Source organism: Amphiura filiformis, chromosome 5 (assembly GCF_039555335.1).
Source record: "Amphiura filiformis chromosome 5, Afil_fr2py, whole genome shotgun sequence".
NCBI classification, from domain to species: Eukaryota; Metazoa; Echinodermata; class Ophiuroidea; order Amphilepidida; family Amphiuridae; genus Amphiura; species Amphiura filiformis.
The window spans coordinates 69,214,186-69,238,313 of NC_092632.1; the positions used below are offsets into that span (position 1 = coordinate 69,214,186).

Below are 24,128 nucleotides of genomic sequence, written 5' to 3' on the forward strand. Positions count from 1 at the left end.
AGGCCTAGGCTAGGCATTTTGCTTAAGCTTTAAGGCGCATGTAAGGCCTATAGACACATGTAAAATAAAACCTAGTCTTTGTGTACACATTGTCTATGGGCCTCTACAGCATCCTGTATGGCCTCACTTTATCCTAACTCAAGCCGGAACCCTAACCCTAACTAACTCTATTTTAAACCCATATCTAATCCTCGGACCTAGCCGTATCTCTATCCCTATCCACGAGCCTAGCCCTATAAAAACCCTATAACCTGACCCTAATCAACCATTCTAACACTAATCAGCAAGCCTAAATCGGAACACTAACCCTAAATCAATCTTAATCTGATCTGATCGTGCTAGGGCAGGCTACAGATACGAATCTCCAGATATAGTCCAAGGTTGAAGCAAAAACAGCGAAACAGTCATCATACAGGGTGTCCGAAAATCATTGATATTTTAAAACATGTATTACAAATGTCAATGTTTACATTCATGGCATTTTACCCGAGATTGGAGCACTTTTGTGCTTATATAGGTTAAATACCACTAATAGGCCTGGGCGATACATTGAAATACGACGAGTAACTATTTGTTTTCATGGCATTCGAAAAGACTGCATTAAAATCGCTGAAATTGAGCAAGTAATTTTAGGGTCTATAAGTTTTTCAATTTTTTTTTAGCCAGATTCCCATCCATTCAATCGGGTACCCGATTAATCACCTGTTAGTTGAGAGCCTTAGATCGGACACCATTATGCAAATAATACCAGCAATAATTGTTTGATTGACGTAACCCAACCGACCCTAGACTTTTTTTTTTTTTTTTTGAATAAAAAAATCAAAAAGATTAAAATTTAAAAAAAAAAGAAAAAAATCGTGATTTTCAGCTTAAAATGTGTGTAAAAAAAAAAAAATTTTAAACTGCCGACCGACCTACCCTTTTTTTTTATCATGTTACGCCAATCAAACAATTTTTTTTAAGGCTTAAGTCACAGCGCTACTTGCGATTGTGAATATATGAAAAACCCCTAATTAAAAGCAGTATAATTGAAATAAACATTGGAGAAGTTCGTTAGCAGCAGTATGTCAATGCCATTAGCTATTTTTGAGCCAAACCGAAAATAACTGAACTTTACACCTGATTGTTTAGCATTATTTTTCGAGTTAAATTTGTGCAGGAGACCTATAGTCAATTTAGCTTTCTCAAGATGGTAGCGTCCAGGTGTGATACATACACAAATAAACCTGTGCATCTTATGCTCTCCCCCCCCCCCCCCTAAATTTGAATGCTTCCGCCGCCACTGGATCCAAGCATGTGTAAAGGATGTACAGAATACCTCAATAGATATTTTTGTCAAAGACAGCAGCAGTGGGGTATATTTACATAAGGGAACACACCAAAAGGTCCTATAAACAAAAGTCCTTTTGTTAGGAGGCACGGTCAAACTTGATCTTACAGCTGGAATGTTCAACATTTACCACTTACATTTCAGGGAGGAGTCGGCATCCCATCCAGTGACGTAGCGTGGGTCATCACATTGGGGGGGGGGGCACCGACCATGATTGGGGGGAACAAGCTGTTTTTCAGCACTTTTCCTATGGGATTTGTGAAAATTTCAGATCGATTGGGGGGCACGTGCCCCCCAAGCCTTGAAATAAGCAGGCACCAGGAATAAATTTGCTCCTGTAAAGCCATCAATTGCTCCTGGTCCTTGTAAAATTCACATATACCAGGAGCAATTTTCTAATACAAATTGCTCCTGGTTTCAGTTTTTAACTGGATGCAGTAGTACCGGTATGTTGTAGTGTATAGCAGAAAAGGATTCACTATTTGAAAATTACTCCTGTTTCTTCAGAAATTGCTCCTGGTTCTTGTAAAATCCCCAGGGTAAAATCCCAGTGAACCAGGGGCAATATTCAAAATGAAATTGCTTCTGGTTCCAGTCCGCTTATTTCAAAGCTTCCAGTCCGCTTATTTCAAAGCTTGGTGCCCATGCCCCTATGCCACTGATCCCAACGAACGTTCTTTTGTATTTAGGACATTATCAAATGTGACCGTACACCACGAATGAGCAGTAAATGTCCTCAATTGTATTCTGAGTTACAGTGTAAAATGGGCATGAAGGTCATATTCATAGGTATTTCAATTTGGTGCTACGTGTATCTCATTAAATGAGGTACACGTAGCACCAAATTGAGGTACCTATGAATACGACCTTCATGCCCATTTTACACTGTAACTCAGAATACAATTGAGGACATTTACGCTCATTCGTGGTGTACGGTCACAAATGTTTGGTTTATTTTTTTATTGTGATATTTTGTTGGGAGTCATTATATGAAATAAATGACAGATAATACACAAGTGAAATAAGAAGTCCACAAAGACACAAGTTGTTACAAAAGGCCCATGATTTGTACATATTTATTATCTCCCATCCCACCTCTTATACAAACAAGTTTGTACTAATAAAATTGATTCAATAGAGAGGCCGGGAATGATATCATACAGAAAAAAAGCACAAATATACACACAAAAATGAATATAAAACACTGAGGTACAACAAACAAATCATACCTCGCTTTGGCCTTACACAGTTTCTGTAGAACTGTACATAGACCACATTATTCACAATAACATCTACCTATTCACATTTTTGTTTTATTTTAACCAGTTTAAAATTTTATATTATCCTGGTCAATTTTTGTAAAGAAATATTCATAATTAATTTATTATGTGTCTATGCCACACAACCATTCACCTAACATAAAATCTATAACAACCACAATACCTTTGAATACTCTATTTTATTTTTTTCTGTACATCGGAAAATAATGACTAAGAAATGTACCACATGGTGTTGGAAAAAAAAACAAGTTTATTAAAACCTGTTTTGTAGAAGTGAATACTATCTAAACTGGATTATTTGAATGTATTGCTTTATCAATAAAGAATTAAATGCTAAAGCATACATCAAAAAGTAGTAATAGCAATTATAGCATTAAAATAGATCATGCTAGCATATTTATTCAATTTTTTTACGAATTGTTTTTGATATTTTTTTTTTTTTTTCATGTGGTAGAATATGTGGAATACAAAGATATATTTCTATACAGTTTCACTGAAGAAAGTTGGAAATAATGACTTTACGTGCTGCTTAATTTCTTTGTACAAGTTAAGTAGACAGTAAGGGACCGGTCATTTGAAAGGCAATGGGGACCAGTACATCAAAATTATGTGTAATGTTCACATAAATCTTGTATGAAATGATCCAACTATTTCATCAATATATTAAATATTTACCATGGCCCGTTTCTACCATACATGATTACTGCATTGGAATAGTACATACCAAAGGCATGAAATCACATACAAACCATTTCACATTTCAGAAGGTGCAAAAATTCTCCTTGTAATGGCACAAAGTGGACTAAAAACTCATCGGAAACCGATTCAGGGAATGATAAAAAAACAGTTTTATTACTTTTTTTAAAGAATAGCATGAAAATGCAGTCTGAATGTAATATGAGAGGCAAGTATGTCATCCTATTATAATTGTTCATTTTTGACGCCAATGATCTTTCATATGACCAGTCCCTTACTTTGTCAAGCTGCAGTGAGAAAATGTAAATTGCACATGTCAACCATTGTTTAAAAAAAAACATAAACAAACAAGAAAGAAATAGACAAACAAACAAAACTCTTAACACGCACGAAAATCAAATCCTCGTAAAGTACAGTGCCATATAGCAGAGCTGGAAAAAGGGGGTGTTGATTCTGAACTATATTATAGGATGTTGTATAATTACAAAATAGACCTTTATTATAGCACTTGACCCAAAATGACCTATAACATTATATGAAGATTCACTTCATAACATCTTACTATACACTGATTAGATCCAATGCATTTCAATATTATGGTGTTCTGTCATTCTCAAGTCAATGACATTGGCATGCAATTCAAATGGCTTTTTTTAGACGTGAACCTTATCATTCACAAACATACATGTACAAGCCAGTTTTTCAATGCTATTCCAGTTGAAATCCAAATACCCAATGGACAACATGACCTAAATCTCCCTCCCACACAGGGTGTGTAGATCTCAAATGAAATCACCCATTCAGGTAACTCCATTTGAAATTCACACTCCCTGCATGGAAGATTAAGGCTAAGTCTTCCAAATAGGGGGTGTATGGATTTCAACAGCAATAGCCAATTCTGTGCACACTATGAAGCTCATCTGTCACTGGCTTGAGATTGCGAGGTAAACCCAAAATATAAATGCTTACATACAGGTAAGGGTGGGTGGGGGTGCACATCCAAGCTGGTACAGTGTCATTAGGCCTGGGGCCCGGGGTACTCAGTACAAATGACCATACGGGGGCGTGCCGCAAAACATGGGTAGCATTTTCAGCCTTCTGGTATATCAATGACCCCTTTTTCAAAGCCTACTTTGGTATATGAATGGGTCCTTTTTCAAAATGTTCTCAATTTTTTCGAAAACAGCCCAATTTTTCCTTAATCTTGCCAAAATTTTCAAATTTTCCCAAAATTTTGAGAAAATTTGTAAAAACTAAGACAATTTTGGGTAAATTCGGCCAAAAATTTTGACTTTTGGTATATCAATGGGTCCAAATTTCTTGAAAAATTGGTATATTTATGGGTCTACTTCTAAAATCTCGGCGCACGTCCCTACCAAAACCAAACTTGAGTACCCCGGCCTGGGGTAATAGCGAGGTTGCTGTAAACCTAGATGAAATTCAAATGGAGGTATCCAAGTCATGCTTTTTTTTTTTAACAAATCAGAAATGTATACAAATTAAATCTCACTTTTGTCATCTTTAGGTTCTTCAAGGTATTATTCTTGCTAATATTAGGTGTTGTAAAGGGTCACCCTCCGGACCACTGGTACAGGCGTGGGTACTGAATAGAATGCTAAAGATACTCCTCGGGAACTCTAAGTACAATGTCACTTTTGAAGTTTAGAGAAACTTGAATTGGAAAGCTGTAGATCTGTTTGAAGTGCTGTAGCTATATATGTATGGCAGTACAGCTCATATATCCACTACACAGGAGGATATAAACTACTTCCTAAAACTACCAGAATAAATATTCAAGTAAATATTACAGAATAACCTTTCAGTTCAATTTTTTATTTCATCAAAGTAATCCAGAGATTTTAATCCAGAAATTATTGTTAAATTCCCCAATTTTTTTTTAGCTTGACTTAATTTATAATTTACTGTTTAAGTTTTAAATTGGGTCATTAAAGTGAATGTTGCAATCACAGGAACAGCCAATTAGTCCCAAAGGGTTCCGAAAAGAGTTGAAGTAAGGGTTTAGGGCATTTTAGGTTAGGATTAGGGATACGGATAGGGTTAGGGATAGAATTATAATTAGGTTTTGGGTTAGGATTACGGCCTAGGATATAGGTTAGGGTGAGTTAAGTGTTAAGGTTTATGGGTTTCAGACTAATGACACTGATTGACCTGTAACCAAAATCAAAACCCATTACACAAGTCTGCTGTCATTCTAGATGATATTGCACTGCATTATCATCACTAGAAGTAGAAACCCCAATCAACTTACAGCTATACAAAATACAGCTATACTATTTGTCACCTCGGCGAGTCAATGACGCCAGTACGTATTTCATTAGGCACAGCTAGATGTTGCATAGATGCAATCACGAAACAGCTGCCTAAATGCATTGATGAATTGACTCACAAAGATGAAAAATAGTACATCAGCTTTCTTTGAAACAGAGAGACTATTGAGATTGTCTTTGACATGTATATGCTCTATAAGCATGGTAATATATTAATAAAATGGTATAATAGTAAAACCTGAAAGGAGTATTACACTGCTTAGTGACTTCACTATTTACCGTAACAAAAATATTCTTGAAATCAAAAACAGGTATGCCCCAAAGAAAACCGAAAAGCTGTCGGCTTTAAATCTACCAAAATTGGCCATTGGTTACCTGTTATAGAAATATTTTCTAATCTTTGTTAAGGGCTGGGGTATGAACGTTTGGACAGTATTTATTTTGGGACATTGGAGCACATCAGACATATGGAATTGCATTCTGAATACGAAGAATGTCATTCTGATATCAAATAATTTTGATTTTTGAAATTAGCAATTTAATACACATTTTATGGCAAATCATTAAAATTGATATTTAACAGTACTTAAGAAGTAAACTTTATAAATCTGATGATTTATACTTAAAGTGTATGTAGGTGGGATGAAAAGCCAACGATCAATTGAAAATTTTGACCTTTCGTATTGAAGATATGGATTTTTATTCCCAAAACACCAAAAAAAATTAGGTCTTTTTGGGGAAAAAAATCCATATCTTCAATATGAAAGGTCAAAATTTTCAATTGACCGTCGGCTTTTCCTCCTGCTACATACACTTTAAGAATATATCATTAGATTTATATAATTTACTGAGGACTGTTATATATCAAAATTTGAAAAATATCAAATTTTTATAATTTGTCATAAAATTTGTATTATATTGTGATTTTCAAAAATGAAAATTATTTGATATCAGAAAGACATGCTTCAGATTCAGAATGCAATTCGATAGGTCTGAGGTGCTCTCATGTCAAAATACTGTCGAAACGCAATAAACGCTCATTTTGGATCCCTTAAATTAAGAATTGAATCTCTTTACCAATAGCTGTGGATAAACTTAAAATCAGGGTACAGATGTTAATGGACTACATTATCACCTTTTTCTTTGAGGAAAATGGTATATGTTCAGCCTAAGTTTCATAGAGCTTACAAATCCTAAAAGCACTGTTTTACTAACCCCGGATACTGCCTAAATCTACTTACTCCAACTATAAACATTAACCTTAATTCCCTTGGGTGGTTTGGTTGTATGTGTTATCTACGCCTGCCCTGCTGAAGTGAAGCCACAGGCTGTAATATTTTGCAGAATATGGTGATGAGGGGTAAAGCAAAAGTCTCAACTATCTGACCTACCATAACTGTCATAAAATATAAACTGGCATATACAAAAAACAATGACTTTATACTCCTTGTTTGTCTACAACTAGTAATAATAAACAGAATCAAATACTTTGGTAACCAATCAATAATATATCTGTAATACAAACATAACTCTCTGATAACTTACAATATGAAATAATCAATAAGCTATTCCACTTACAATCCACACACCCCCTATGGAACACATGACCTTAATCTCCCACACAGGGGGTGTAGATTTCAAATAGAATCATCCATTCATGTAACCCTATTTAAAATACACACTCCTTGTGTGGAGAATTAAGGTTACATCTTCCACAGGGGGTGTGTGAATTTCAACCGGAACAGCCTATTTCTAACATAAATCTGTGAGTATAAAGGCCAGCTCTTACTCTGATAAACATACAAACAAAAAACGTTTATAATGCATACAAAAATGTAATAATAACTACAATGTTTTACATTTCTCATTTACAACTATTCACAAAACAAAAATGATAACACAATGATATATAATCCAATGATTATGCAAATGTATGCAAAATAGAGGAAATTAATTGCATATAAAGCACTGATAATGTGGCTATCGTTATGGACATTTCTAGCAGGAATCTCTCTCGTAACATAATTAGTTCAGCTTAATAATAAATGCGGTACTTAACTTTATTGTACTAATGATTGTATTTCAAATGACGTCTGAATGCACCACAGACGGATATATATACAGACTATCCACCAACAGGTCAAGTCCCAGCATCGTCCCTTAATGAGGGCCAATGGTTCCAAAGAGTGTGACATACGCCACTGCTACCCGCATATTTTTACGGACAAAGACATGCAATGCTCTATCGCATAACGCAAAGGCACGCAATGCTGGCGTGACTTGTTAGACATGCTCGATCGAACGATCGGCCCTCATGATTATGTGAGAATTCGTAGCATACAAATCACATGGATGTTGCCTGTTTGAGGATCGTCTGTATATTTTCTCTCCTCTAAAATGCACCTCCTTTTAAATAATTGTCACCACAAAATATCTTATTTTTGAAAACTGCCCTTTAGAACTATTTTCCTGAACCATAAAATTGAAGTGAAGTATACAAAGTACCAATGCGGTATTGAATTGAATTCAGCCAATCATATTTTCACATATACCCCCAGGTACAACACAATGTCAGTTCTGTGCCAGCACTTTTAAATATCACATGGATCAACTTGCTATGTTTCCCTTTTGATATGAAATATTTCAACCATAGACTAATATTATAAGCAGATGGTGCACCAAGTGGCAAAGTCCAGCAACATCTGACAATGAGCCGAATCGTTCCATAAATGCGACAGATAAAACTGATACGCTCACTCTGCACCCGGTACAGCATACTTAACCAAGCGCAGTCTTGACAATTTTCGCGTATACGCAAAGGCACGCAACACCATGCGAAAGAACGATCGGACCTCATGAATATGCAAGAATTGTCATAGCATACAAAGCACAAGGACTTTGCCTCTTGGTGTGCAATCTGTACCTCATTAATCTATGATTACAACTTTATATTGAGCATAAATAACATGTGCGATTCAACACTGCTATAAAGGGTTTTTCCAGTTGAAATCCATAGACCCCCTACGAAAGATATGACCTTAATCTCACACACAAAGGGTGTAAATCTCAAATGGAATCACCAATTCAGGTAAGTCCATTTGAAATTCACACACACTATGTGAAAGATTAAGGTCATGTTTTCCATAGCCCAATATATTAAAGCCACTTGCACTGTGTATCACTTTCAAACTTAATATGTTGTACAACATATCCTTCTCTATGTCCGACAAAATTTAAGCAAAATACAATATACTACCATGTGATGCTTTAAGCAGCTGAAAGCACTACATCTGTAACACTGACACAGGTAACAACACACATACAACACTAACACAGTAGCAACAGCACAAGCTGAAAGCCCATAATAGTAGTCCACTAAATACCTCATGTACATTACATTTTTGACACTCATTCCTGCTCAGTACAACATCAAAGTTTATATCATTCAATACATAACACAAGAGTACACAACATCAAACATGGCAAGTGTTTCACTTCAATGATATATTTCCGAAACATATTTTGTCAGTAGTTGCAACAGTATTTTGTTTTGAACATGTCCATGTCTGGTTGAGTTGGTGCATTTCCCAATTTGTCTGACCCCCCTGGCTAATGTCTGACCCCCCCAGTACCCCCCCAGAACAGCAGCTTGGTGTTGTACTACAAAATATCCAATTGATATTGTTCTTAACATCCAGCTAAACAGCTGTTATTTCAAAGAAACATTTTCTGATAAGAAAATAATTATTTCAGTATGTTATTGGAAAAGGTGCCCATTAAAAGTGTGTATGAATACTTCTTTCATTTATTTGCTGATTCCTCTTCCCCCCTCAAAGCTGTGGAAATTAAACTTCAATAAGTAGTTCACTCCTTGCTACATAAACACCGTCTACTATTAATACTAATATTTATGGTTTACTTTAGCTTTCACATTGTGTCTCAGTTTCACCTCGTCTGCTCCCTTCTCACCACAGTACACACATTTTGCCGATATATCCAACCAGTATTTGTACTAAAACAACCCACTGCACTTCTTGAATACTAATAGTATTTTGGCAGATATTCAAAAATAGCAATAGACTTTGTGATCGGAGACAACTAAGAAAAGCGTTTAGACAAAATAACCGACGGCATCATCACTGGATTAACCCCATGAGAACTACCTACTATTGGCCAAAAAGAAGTTTTCATTATCAATCGGACCAATCAGCAACATTGTTAGAATAATTTCACCACACAAAAAAATTGGGGTGAATTATTTGCAAAGCTCCATTCTGATTGGTGATTAAAGTGAAGATATCATATAATTGACCAATCGGAGGCAATAATAGATCGGCAGGTAGTGCTCAGGTGGTTAATGATGTAGGTTACCGTGTCACCTCGTCAAGAAAACCACAAAGTACTAGAAACATGTTGTTACAAAGCTGATGGTTGATAACATGAGAGAGATAGGCAAAAGGCAGTGAATGTAAAATGAATACAATAAAATTACTCAAGCTAGAATAAGACATGAATGCTAATTATACGCACTGTAGCGAGGTGAATAAACCATGCTGTGCTTCATCTTATTTATACTGAATACAATCCTTATTTGATCATAAATTGTATGACTCAATACTTAAAATTCACTTCATATAAACCCGTCCACTTATTCACATCCCGAATGACAACAATGCCACCCTTAGTTGATAAGATGTTAGCTGCTGGGATAATATTCAATTTATTTTCACCCATGCATGCAAGCACAAATATACATTCAATTACGACTTGTAACAAAGCGCCATACTAAAACATATTTTATTGATACACGTTAAAGGTACAATTTTTGTGAATCAACCTTTTCATTAATCTCTTTTTTCAATACAAACTGTCATGCACATAACTTGCAACAAGTCTACTACCATCCTAGTGTTGCAACTTTCATCACATTATTAGGCCAAAAAAAAAAAAAAGGTTTGTCTCAAAGCTTGCGCGCGCGTTTTTGTAAAATTGCACGATTTGACAAAAAAGAAATGCGGAAATTTTTTTATTTCAAAATTTTTTATATTTTTTATAGTTTTTCCAGAAAAATCGGAAAATCAAACTTTTTCTCAAAATACCATGAAAAAGTCGGGAAAAAAAAAATCGCATTTCACATTTGTTTTTAAATTTCTCGTGAGCTTTGAGACAAACCTTTTTTTTTTTGCCTTACCTGACAGAAATTGCGAAGCGATAACCGGTATTGAATCATACAATTCTACCCCACCATGACTAGGTACGTTAGTACTTGACACACTACACTCTTTGAATTAGAATACATTGATCAATAGAGTAATGCATCATTGGAAATTTGTGTCTTTGTAAGCATGGTTTTGGTATAGAGCTGTTGAATACTACTGCAAGATAGTCACCAATAGGGCATTCCATTTAAAATCCATACTCCCCCTGTGGAAGATTTTGGCAATATCTTCCACAGGGGGAGTATGAATTTCAAATGGAATGAACACATAATGCAGCTCCATTTGAATTTCATACACCCTCTGCAAAAGATTCAAACTGAATCTTCTACAAAGGGAGAATGAGTTTCAAAAGGAGCTGCCTAATGTTCATTCCATTTAAATTTCATACTCCCTCTGTGGAAGATATTTCCAAAATCTTCCACATAGGTAGTGTGGGTTTTAAACGGAATAGCGCAATATTATGCTTACATTCATTACATTCATTACACCCCTTCACAAAATAACATGCAAATCTATATATTACTCTTACCAAACAACATGGAATGTAGGCAGAATGGTTAATAGTAAACACAGATAATAGTAGATCAAAAAAATAAAGTGTCGCTTCACTCTAAATCATTTACAGATATAATTTGAAGAGTGTTATCGTCATGCGAATACTAACAATCCACAACTACTGTGTATGATGCCGTTATTTCACATACATGTAGAATTATTCTCACATTTCCTAGGGAAAAGTGTCGGAGTAGCTATTTTAAGGAATCTGTAACAAATACACCTAACACCTCTCTTTTTTTATTTACCGTTCATGTTCAATGATTGTGAAACTTGAAAAATATGACCACCATTAAAAAGCTTATAGCACTTCTTATGTAATACTACATATAGCGAATTTCTTAAAAGGCTAGCATCGATGACTCTACACCAGAAGTAAAAGCAAAGCCAAAGGTTCATAATTACACAGGTGCTGTAAATGATCCCATTTATAACCTTGTGAAGTTGTATTCACCATCATAGAATCTCCCATATTACTATTTTAAGGAATTTTTCACATGCTCTCACAAAGTATGCAAAAGGTGCATGATCCGTTGTATCTCAAACACAAACAAAGCAAGTTTCCAATACAAATACACACTTTTAAGATGCAAGGAGCAATCAAAGCCAAATAATTTCCATCTCCTTGGTACTCAGTAGCAGTGGGGGGGGGGGGCAAAGTGAATTTCAGGGGTGCAAAATTTTTACTAGGGGGAAGAGTTCGGACTGGGGAATTGCCCCCCATGCCACCGCCACTGGTACTATACTTTGTTTTACCTCAAGTTTGGTAGTGATGTGGCTGCGTATAATTTTTGCTGATCATTGTATCGAATCAAATCTAATCGTGCAGGGCATATACACACACATATAAGGGCAGTCTGTTGGCACACTTGTAGCTTAACCATCAACATCATTACAAAGCTCAATACGAAACAAAGTGTAGTCAAAGCAGTGAGCAGGCAAGCAGATAGGCAACACTTTGTCATAACACACAAGATACAAAGTAAAACATAAGCATTCCTTTCTCTGCTGATAATATTGATTAGTCTAGAATTTAAACATGAGTTATATCAATAGAAGAAGTGTGTCACCAATAGAACTAGTGCACCTTGTCAGTCAGTCATCGGTGAGTTCACAGCATATGCTACTTGCCCATATTACTCACTTTAAAAAAAGAATGACTGACTTAAGAAAAGCTTTAAAAAAAGTTGTTTTTTGATGGATACAGACCTGTGAGTTATGTACGATATAATGGGTTTTCCAGTTGAAATCCATACAACCCCTATGGAAGCCAGGACCTTGATCTTCCATGCCGGGAGTGTGAATTTCAAATTGGATTACCTGCATGGGTGACTCCATTTGAAATCTACACCCCCTGTGTGGGTGATTAAGGTCATGTCTTCCATAGAGGGTGTATGGATTTCACAACTGGACTAGCCCAATGGGTTGAAAGTACAGTGAAATTCACTCATGGTCTTATAATAATGCTTGAATCCAGTGGTATTCACATGGTGGTTGTGTCCTCACACAAAGACATAAAATACAAGACCATGTATCAAATGTAAAAGAAATGTTACAAGTTACAGATTCCATAAAAAAATGGGATATTTCAGTTGAAATCCATACACCCCATGGAAGACATCACCTTAATCTCCCACACAGGGAGTGTAGATTACAAATGGAGTCCCCCATTCAGGTAACACCATTTGAAATTCACACTCTCTGTGGAAGATTAAAGTCAAGTCTTCCATGGGGTGTATGGATTTTAACTGGAATAACCCAATAGCTATGCCTATCATATTCTATCAGCGCATTGTATATAGTTGATTTTGCATTAACACTTGGACAGCGAGAAAGAATATGCAACGTTTCTATATATATATATTAAGGAATGTAAGGAGAGATGGTGTACTTGGTTTATCCTTCATGTTAGCAGACACAAAATACATCGTCAGAAGATACAAACATTGATTAATTGAGTTACACAGTTTCATTCCACATCTTTCTACTCTGTTCATTCTATACTTGCTAACATGAAGGATAAACAATTTACTTCGCTTTGCTGCTTTCCCCCATCCAATTTTTGCCCATTGTGTCTATTCCTTTGGATACAAATGAAATTTTACAGCTTTTAAGGGCAGCACCAGCCAGTTGAGCAGACAGATTATCAAATGTTTCAACACCATTTTGAGACTGTATTGAAAGAATTACCCAAGGACAAAAATTTTGTTCTAAGAAAATATAGGCCATATTTTGAAGTAAAAACAGTGGATTACACATTTCACTATTTGTTTGTATGTTGTGGTCATAACAATTCTTACAAATTTGTCATTTATGCCTATAAGTATGTTTGAAAATATTTGGACGGTCGGTTGGCATGACGACTCTCGCTATAGATTGATTCATTTTATTGGCTGTTTTTGGCTGTTCCATCTCACGCCCTCTGATATGAAGGAAAAGCTGATTGTTGCACTTCATGGGGGAAATCACAAAACATGCATAAAATAAATATTTGATTTGAAATTACTTGGTACTCTAGGTCGGTAAACATGATCTGATGAGTAAAATTAAATTTTTCCCTTTTGCCCTTTTCAGAGGGCTGAGCATTCGGAACTCTAGCAAGTGCTACCTTCAGAGCTTTGAAGATGGCCCCTGTTTGAGTTCCGAAAGCTCAGCCCTCTGAAAAGGACTTCTCTAGGAAAAGATTAAAAAAAAGTAAATATTTGTTTGTGAAACAATTCCAAAAGTTTGATTTTTTAACAAGGGAATCAACTTCCAATAATTACAAACAGCCAAATTAGTATTTTCTATGTGGAGAGAATTACCTGGAACTGAAAGGCCTTGTATATACAAACCAATAGGGATTTCACAAGGGTGTCCCCTTTGACAGATGTGAGAAATTGGTAAGTGCAATAATTGGAACAACCCCAACCGAGGGTACGAATGCTTGTGAGAGTGACCTTTTAAAAAATAGAAAATAACATCATTTTCTTCATGGAACTATTTCTGAACACATGGGTGCTTTTTCTACTACTGTCATTCATCATTGATATCGTTCTGGATCACATCACAGCAGCTGAAAGGAGTATCCCATCATGCATTGCAATATATCTGCTTGCACCATAGCAAATGTATACAAAATATAAACAAGAGCCGCTTAGATATTGAGAGATATCGATAGATTCACAATACTCACGGTGATATGGGTGATATTTTTTCAAACAAAAGTCTAAGCTTCCCTGATTTAAGAGAGTAATTGAAAGTTGAAGTGTGGGATTTTGTGTACATTTTCTATGGCACAATCAGTTCTATAATGGTACCGCAAAGCATAATGGGATACTCCCTTCAGCTGCTGTGGGATCACATTAACATTAATGTAAACATAAACATCCAACACAATTGGTTTATTTTATGATCATAAATCTGAGACTAGTATACCTAAGTCTCAGTCATAAATAAACTTCATTTAAAAGTACTTCATACATGGTACTTAGAGCATATAAATATAATGTAACAATATTTTGGTGATTCTTTAGCCTGACTGAATTGAAATGATTTATATTATCAATATAAAACAAAGTCAACTTTTTCATAGTACATAAAACATGAACTTTGGTAAATGGTAACATTTTTAATATAGTAAGTACTTATAAGATCATGCAAGTTTGCCAGAGTACAAAATAGACTCTGCTGGTAATATGTCGTTTAGGCTTTAACAAAACTAGCAATTTACAGGATCCCTCATCCATTCATTGGCGGTAAACAGGGCTGTGAAAGAGACTAGGGCTAATCATTACAAATGAAGTCCTTAGATAAGACTGATGAAATATTCTTGAACACAATAGATCTGATTTAATTTCACTAAGATTAATGTGCACTGTAACATTTTACAGTGCATTGTACTGAGCTTTGATTCAAGTGCTTGAAACAATTGATTGTTGCACCAACTAATTAATGTAAAGCTGGACATTGTAGTCAGGTTTTCATTTTCTTGCTTTTCAAGATCAATTTCAGAATTTGCAATTAGAAATTATGTGAAAATTTCAATTGTTGTGATATTCTAGGCTATTCCAGTAGAAATCCATACACCCCCTATGGAAGACATGACTTTAATCTTCCACACAGGGATCGGTGGAGTAAACGCAGTAAACAAGGTTCGCTGTATCTGATCCAGAAAATGCACTTGTGTACATTTCAGCAAACAATGTTGCCTTTATCAACACTATCTTTTACGCTGGCTGGAGATACATCTAGCTTCAGTTGCCAGCAGCAATCACAATAATCCAAGTGTTGACAAAGGCAACAGTGTTTGCTGAAACGTACTGTACGGTACTCATGTAAATGCATTTTCTGGATCAGATACAACTTAATTTACTGAGTAACATTTTGCAACATGAATTTCTATGTCAATTTTATCTTTTTGAAACAAAATTGTCGATAAAGAAAAAAAAAACAGTATACAAAAGTTTGATAAATGCAGTATACATAATAATGCCCAACTGTTCCAATTTTGATCTTGGAAAGTCACACAAACTTAAACCCACAAAAACAAAATCCCGCTATACTATATAGCAGATTTTAAGTTAAGGATAATCTTAATGCTCTGCATGCTAGCCATGCGCTTCAACGGAAAAAGTTTTGAAATATTTTCTCAAAATATGAAGCGCTATTTTAAAAACTACTGAACCAATACTAGGCTTGTTTGTACTCATTTTAATGCATTTTTCATGCTGATTCCAAATTTGGTCATAAAAATTTACATTTCTGAAATTTTTGAAGTTGTGAAATTTTTATGAAATATGTCGTCTGCAGCCGACACCCGCGTGAAAAGAGTTAAAGTTGCAAGCACTGTGAATCAAGACTCAAGATTGGGGGTCAAAGTTAACCTGTCTACACTCCTCTCAATCACCAATTGTATCAATGCATTTATACCGAGGTCAGAATGGTCTTGTGTAATAAACATTCAGAAATGCAATGGAAGAGATTTCTTATTGAGCAATTAAGTTGTGTAATTTTGACAAAATATCAAACTGTAAGTGAGTACTTTTTATGACTTAAATCTAAACTATTAACACATGACTATTTTGGTATTTTATACTTTACATTACACAGAATTGAAGTATGTAGTAAAGCCATGCAAAAAACAGTTAAAGAGGTAGTAATCGACTATGCTTAAGGGGTGGCCACTCCTTAAGGAGGTGGATGCATACTTTTTAATACTATTTACACCCCACTTTGAGCACTAGAGTATTGAGCACGCAGAATGAAGAATCTTGGTCAGCGAACAAGTTACCGCGATAGGAATTGCTTTATTCCATGCTTTATTCCGGTAACTTGATTTTTGACCAAGATTCTGCTCGCTGCGTTGAGCACTTGTTCTACGTATTTCAGTAACTAACATGTGACCTATGTGCTCTTATATGTGGCTAAACACCTACAAGCTAAGCCTCTTGTGCTGGTATGGTCATACAATGTATACTGACAGAAGTTTGGTTTAAATAGAGTGTATAGCCATCAATGGGTTTCAATGTGTTTGCATTTAATACAAATGTTGGGTCTAAGCCAAAGAGATTGAATCCAAAGAGTACCAACTCAAAATTGTACCATGCATACCGCTATGGCTAAATCCGCTCTTTGTTTGTCACAGTTGGAGGGCAAATAGTGTACCTCTGGCCTTCATCGGCAAGAACCCGAAATAAACGATAATCAGGGCTGGATTTCCCTAGAAGATGATCAAAATTTCCCTTCAAAAAGACAAATTTCCCTCCAAATTCTAATGTATTTCTTTGTTTAAGGACCTTTATTTTCCTCCAAACATCCCGGGAAGGAGCTTCCCACTTTCCACATTTTTTCAAGGCCTGACAATAATTTACGCTTTAGCATTACAAAGGTCTGCACGCTTACACTAACTGTGCATTACTTGCACAACGCTTTACACCCAGAAAGCAAACAAGCGCAATTGACGCTGGGGGGCAAGGGGCATCTTTTGAGGCAAAACCCCCCAAATCACATAAATTTCCACTTTTTGCGGCAATTTTACACTATTCTGCCCTCCATGAGTGATATACAACCATGGCGGAGTCAGTACTCTTTGGTTTTACCTCCTTGATCTAACCTCATCAGACTGCCTTTACACACAATCCCATGACAAATATATGTTGATATTTTCAGAACACAAAAGCCAAATCGAACACAAAGCACCTTTGCCAAGACTTTTCAACCACAGCTATGTATTGAAATACAAAAATAAACAAATAAACAGTCAACTTTGATCTTTATCGCTTCCATCTTTTTTATAATTTTTCATTTTTAACTTCTATATTTATTTAGCTGTGTACGTTTGGTGAGCAATGTACTACTTCATAAGTTCAGGATTAAAGAGGTCAGCAATACTACCTAGTTTCGGTAATAAACTACAAAGTAGGGGATACTCTTTTTTTCTGCGGCAAATTTTTTTTTCCTGAAATCTTCTGCCGTGGAAAAAAGAAGTGGTGTACTATGTTGTGCATCATGCCTCCCTGAAATAAATATTCATATTATGAACCATGTCATCTCATGTGTATCCGTGCTGAATTTCACAAAGTCATATTATGCATCGTAAGTCCCTAGCCTGGCATATATTGCAAGTCTCTAGCCCACTGCAGCTGTGTGGGAATCTACAGACTCGCAATGGCTTTAGGCCTTACAATATGCATGTCAAGACTTTGTGATATGAGCCCTACATTTTACAGCATTCCTGTGCAAGCACTATGGACCACAATGGCCTCATCCCAATGACATAGTTCAATAACCTCAATAAAACAATCACAGTACAAAATTTGACCTCAAGTTGCAGAGTATGAGTTTTTGTACCCAAATTTTCAGAGGTCATTCTATGAATGTACAAATGTATTGGAGTTAAAGAACTGTGCCCTGATAGATGAGCATGGTGTGAATCCTAGTGAAGGCTCATAGCAACTCCCAGCAGATAACTGACTGCTGTTGCAACTTACAATGCGATGACATAGTTCATAATCAGAGAAACCTCAGTATAGTTTGTACTAAATAGCAAACATCAGAATGTGTAATAGAACGATTTGAAGCATGCATTTCTGCGCAAAACACCTGCTTTTCCTTTCCGAAGAAATACTGGACATTTACGTGACAATAATAGCATGTCTCCTTGCAAACACTTACAATGAAACATAAAAACAAACCAGCTGTGTTTTATAGTATATATCTTATAGTAATAGCAATAATAATAAATTTCTTTTATTATCTAACTAAAATAGATTCCAGTGTTCAATGGAGTGTTTGCATATACGTGGAATGTAGTTGGATAATATAATCTTTGTATTTACCAAATGAAACAAATCGGACGAAAACTTTTCCTACTTTTTCTAGAAACATGGACGTTTCTTGGTGATCTCAATTCACCTTGAAGTATGAAGTAATCAAACAATTTTAAAAGGTGAAGACTTCATAAAGCCCTACAGTCAGTCTAGTCTGAAGTACCAAGTACCGACGCGGACGCAAAATTGTGCCGACTTTGAAGGCACCCATACCTGCAGCAGAGACGCAGCACTGCGCACTGTTTACGTGCGCATTGTCACTTTGTACTTCGGAGTGGACAAACTGTATGCATATGATTATACCATATTTGCCATATTAACCCGGTTTTAGCAGCCTACTATACTTTTGTTCACCTCCAGTTCAGTAATGATGCATGTGCATATTTCGCTAGTCGCAGTATTGGGCCATTCCATTTAAAATCCACACTACCCCTGTGGACGATTTAGCTAAAGTCATCCAGAGAGGGAGTATGAGTTTTGAATAGAATAGGCAAGTGGGCACCTTCCATTTGAAATACTCACTCCAGTTGTGGAAGATACAGTTAAAGCCATAATACAGGGGGAGTATGGGTTTCAAAATGATTAACTCTGACCAGTTACATTTGAAAAACAAATTCCCCCTGTGTGAGATATTTCCAAAATCTTCCACAGGGGTAGTGTGGATTTCAACTGGAATAGTCCATTGCGAATAAAGTTAATTGCGCAGAGCATATACGTGCACGTACAAGAGTTGTTTATTGGTACACTTGTGATGCAACAGCGAAAAAGCATTGACTTCACTACCGAACTTGAGGTGAACCAACGTTTAGGGGTTCAGTGAGTTCAAATATGTTTCAGTGATGGCTTTTTGGAATTTAATTTCTGTCCCAATTTGAATAAACTTACAAAGCTTTATATATTAGCTTCTGTGAATGGCATTAATTTTGCTCATCCCAAAGCAAAATGCCTAAAATAATGGGTGGCTATCTAAGACACTGGCCTTGTGCATACATAATCCCAACTCAGGCAGCGAGTGGCATGATAGAGCCGGCAACTTGTTTTGTGGGGTTCATTATTGAACCCCAACGGTTTTAGCTTGTATTTATATTATTTATTAACATATGCCTATTTGTTTGTGATATTTCAAGCGTTTTAAAATTTCAAAATAATCCCATTCAATTACATGGTTGATGATGAAAATTTACTGAATTTAGGGAATGCACGGCGACCACCACCTGATCCCAACTGAGATGCCCATGGAGGGAAGGACACCTGTATGTGATTACTTCATACTTCAGGATGAATAGAGTAAATCTCTTGTAAGGCAGCATAGTGTATTCAATCTAATTAGTGACCAATCCCTAATTAGTGCCAACATATGGACATAAGGCACCACATAGAATTTGGTCCTATAGAACTATCGGTGCCTGGTTAGGTACCGATGACTCTTAACATCACTCCCTGGAGATGTAAGAAATTGTATCAAGCATAATAATTAACATTTACATAGTGTTATTGTTTTCCATTTAAATAAAAAACAAATGCACTGTACAAATGTTCAGGGTGCGATAAAAAGTGCCATCGGTACCTCTTCGGGCACCGATAGCGCTATAGGTCCAGAAAAGCTGTTGTTCCTAAACCTTTGATCCTGTTCAAGGTTAGCCACTACTTTTTATTTTCAATGGTTATCTACCAAGGAGCTGTGATAAATACAGACTCTGTGGTTGACTAAGAAATTGCTCTGGAATACCCCATGGTTTGCAAGAGTTCACACCTTTTTGTATCCAACACTCAAACAAGAGAGGTTTATTTGCATACCACGTGATCGGATCTTATAATTTGGAGACACTAGCGTGTGAACCCCAGTGTACCGCATTTGCCACAACCTTGTAGCTGCCAGGGTAAACATTGCACAACTGGTTACGGAATAACCATAATGGAAGGAATCTTCTTGTGTACAAAGCCATTACATATTAAAGTGTTTTTGAACTGTTGACTCCTTGGCCTCAACTATGTCAATACAAATGCTGACACTGCTAAATAGCACATTAAACATAATACATGTTTATAGAAAGTACTATCGAAGTCAGCAGTTGTACAGTAATAAGCTGCAAGTAAATAATGGACACAAATAATGTAACTTATTTGATAATAAAGGGTGATAGCAAGCTACCTGCTTACAAGAGATCCACCCATCACTCATAAAATATCCACATAACATACAAACACTTGTATTTGACTAGGAGGAATGTCTATATCATCATCATCATAAGAACTCTTCCTCCAGTTCTCTTATAGATGGTTTGCGTGTCCTTGCATCTGCAAGGGGTTGCGTGCTGTCCATCTTCTGGCCTGCAACGTCATCATCCAGTAGCGATCCCTGTGACTCTAGATGTGGTAGCTTTGCCTTCGGTGGCTGCGTAGGCAGAGGAGGGGGCGGTGACTGTACATTGCGTTGAGGAGAGTAGTGATGTGCCGGGCTAAACCTCTGATGGTGCGGACTCGGCGACGGGTTGCCTACTTGATGCGGTGGAGGACTAGTGTTCTTTGTATATTGATGAGCAGGACTCGTAATCACGTTCATCCGCGATTGATGGCCTCCTTGATGATACTGATGATGCGCCGGGCTGGTTTGAGGGAGATGCTGCGGATGATGCGCCGGACTCGCTTGCTGTTGCGGCTGATGATGCCTGGAATGATGCGGACTAGGTTGATATCTATGTGGACTTGGTGAGTGTGTGCGATGATGATGATGCGGGCTTGGTGCTGATGATCTGTGGTGGTGGTGGTGATGTGCTGGACTGGTTGTCACTGTTATACGTTGGCTTTCTTGAGGGTAACTACCGTGTCTTGGTGCTACGTAACTACCGCTGCTACCTGCAAGTATCAAATCCAAGCAGAAAAAACATATACTGATAAACAGCTGTGTAGATTTGTGACAATGCATTCCTATGTATCCCACAGACTTACAAGTATCTTCAAAACTTTTAAATATATATGCCAGTTATATCAGTCGCTTGGTCGGCATGACATAACTCACAATAGATCGCATTATCGAACTGGTTGTTTCGGTTGGAAATGGGCTGTCATGACATCATGACAACATGAAGGGGATGCTTACTGTTGCACTCAATGGGAGAAATTATAAAGCATGCCATAAAAGACACCTCTTGATGAAACGATTCCAAAAGTTTGATTTCTTATCAGGGGAATAAACTCCCAATTGAAAAAAGAAACTGGTATTTTCTATGCAGAGAAAATTAACTGTAACAGAAAGGCCCTGTGCAAACCAGTAGAGATTTTAATGCGAGGGTGTCCCTTTGAGAGACGTGGGAAATGGGCAAGTGCAATCGATGGAACAACCCTGACCGAGAGAATGTTGTACACATGGACATTTTTTGATGCAGTAGGTGTTCTCCAGTCTGCATCCAGGGAATCTATTGTTAGCACTTACTGGTCAATGTGGCCTTATCTCTTAATCATTGCATATTGCTTAATTCAAACTGGCAAATGAAAATGAGAATTTGCTCAATATTCTGACCTTCACATAGAATGTGCAGCTATCAGTTTGGGAATAGAATTGAGAAAATTATCTCTGCATCATTTTGTGACTTTTGTTCTCTATTTTTATGAGAGAGGAGTGTCAGCACAGGGGATATCCAGGTTCAGATTTGTTCTATCTATCTTACATCGAGGCCTATTATTGTAATGAAAGACAGCGATAAAAAGACTAAATCGCGTCTGACGTTATCTGTCAATCAAACTCGAGCATGGTTTGTTTACAAGCGTCGTGATGATGATTAGCTGAACGCGGTGGTATAACCGGGCACCTTCCTGTTAATTTTGCACCTTAGGTCTTTATAGTAGGAAACTTTCTTTCCCAAAGGCCCCATGTCAACAATGCCTAGAAAAGTTGCGTTTAGCCTTGTAAAAGTACATAATTTTCTGCTATTCCTTTTCTCCGATCGGCACCAGATAAATTGGCCTTCCTTTTACGCTCTAATAACCAATCAAGGATCATAGGGAATTTGATTGACAGTGACGTCAGATGTGATTTAGTCTTTTTATCTCTCTGTCTTTCATTTTAAAACAAGCAGTTTCCAAACCGAGTTGTATTGCTCCAGCGGTTTTGCTTATGCGGCTCTCGACGCAATTGAGAGCCGCAATTACTTCCTTTGGCTGTTACCACTTTTTTGTTCACACCATCTAGAGCATATATATCTTGGCATTAAATTTTCTACAGCATATGAGCTTCTTTCTGATACAAAAATCTCATTTTTGATGAAGAAAGTCCAAATGTAGCTAATACTTACTTGGGGGTGACACAAGGTCTGGGACTCCAGTAGAGCCTGCTTGTGGGGACAGATAAAAATTAGGGTGCGGCCTTGGCCTTGGAGAGATATCTAGCGTACGTGGCCTCTCTGGATGACCATCTACAGGTAGCACTGAAACACAACAATAACAAGAATTAAGATCAGTTCAAATAAATCTGCTGACTTCTACTGCACTGCTTATACACCCTAAAGTATGCTGTAACTACCGTATTTCGTCAAATAGTCGCCCCCCCCCTCAAATAAACGCCCCCCCACTTTTTTCAACCAAGATGTTTCAAAAATTCCGATATTTCCATGCTATCTTGTGTAGTAAGCTTACCAAGTTGCTCACATGGTCGGTAATAGCAGCAATAAATGGCGAAAATCTGCATCAGAAACCGGAAGTGAACCAAAAGTCAGTGTCAAAAGTTCATAGTTAAGTAATTTTAGCGTGACTTTTAAGCTTACCTAATGATTTTAACGGGAATTGTCGTGCTAAAAATCACCACTAATAAATGCCCCCCCCCCCCTTGGGAAAATGTAACACCCCCGGGGGCGTTTATTTGACGAAATACGGTATTGTAATTTTATTGCAACTTCAATACAATGAGGATTGCCACAAATGGAATTATGGGTAGAGATGTGATGATGTGCTGAAGCCAGCCCTTCACCAGGGAAGATATCGTACACTTCCCACAATGCATTTCTTCCCAGTACTGATTTGCTATTCAGTGCAACATGGGCCAATAGTGACAAAAAATACCTCAATACACAGAGCTCATCCAGATCTTGCAAATGAGATATTTTTTGTCACTATCAACTCATATTCCACTGAATAGCAAATCAGAACAGGGAAGAAATGCATTGTGGGAAGTTTGTTTGTTTGTTTGTTTATTTCTTCTTTATACTGGGTCCATATTCAGGGGAAAATTTAAGTATTTCCCTGTTCTTCCATATGGCCCAGTTAGGAAGTGTAAGAGATCTTCTCATCCCTTCATCCACCACCCCAAATATACAGGGCAAGTATCAGCAACAAAACACACTTCTGCCACTATACGCTGGCGAAGTTACGTAATAATCGGATTAACTACCATAGCAATAGGTGAAAACAATTTTTGAATATACCGTGCTGCACTGATACGTTCACGCGGTACCTCT

General features: G+C 36.8%; 1 protein-coding gene and 1 long non-coding RNA gene across 2 annotated transcripts in view; both read right to left on the reverse strand.

Annotated features, from left to right (window-relative positions):
* Window positions 1-2,375: 2,375 nt before the first annotated feature.
* On the reverse strand, window positions 2,376-5,293 carry LOC140153630 (uncharacterized). The gene is made up of 2 exons (XR_011859129.1): window positions 4,708-5,293; window positions 2,376-4,330 (listed from the first exon to the last, which is right to left on the reverse strand). It is a non-coding gene; the product is annotated as an uncharacterized lncRNA (long non-coding RNA).
* A 12,097-nt stretch (window positions 5,294-17,390) lies between these two features.
* LOC140153631 (mitogen-activated protein kinase kinase kinase 10-like) overlaps window positions 17,391-24,128 on the reverse strand; it is a 173,390-nt gene continuing 166,652 nt past the window's right edge. Inside the window, 2 exon segments of the mRNA XM_072176426.1 lie at window positions 17,391-21,534; window positions 22,971-23,102. Coding sequence (XP_072032527.1) covers window positions 20,924-21,534; window positions 22,971-23,102 — 743 coding nt within the window. The 3' untranslated portion in view covers window positions 17,391-20,923.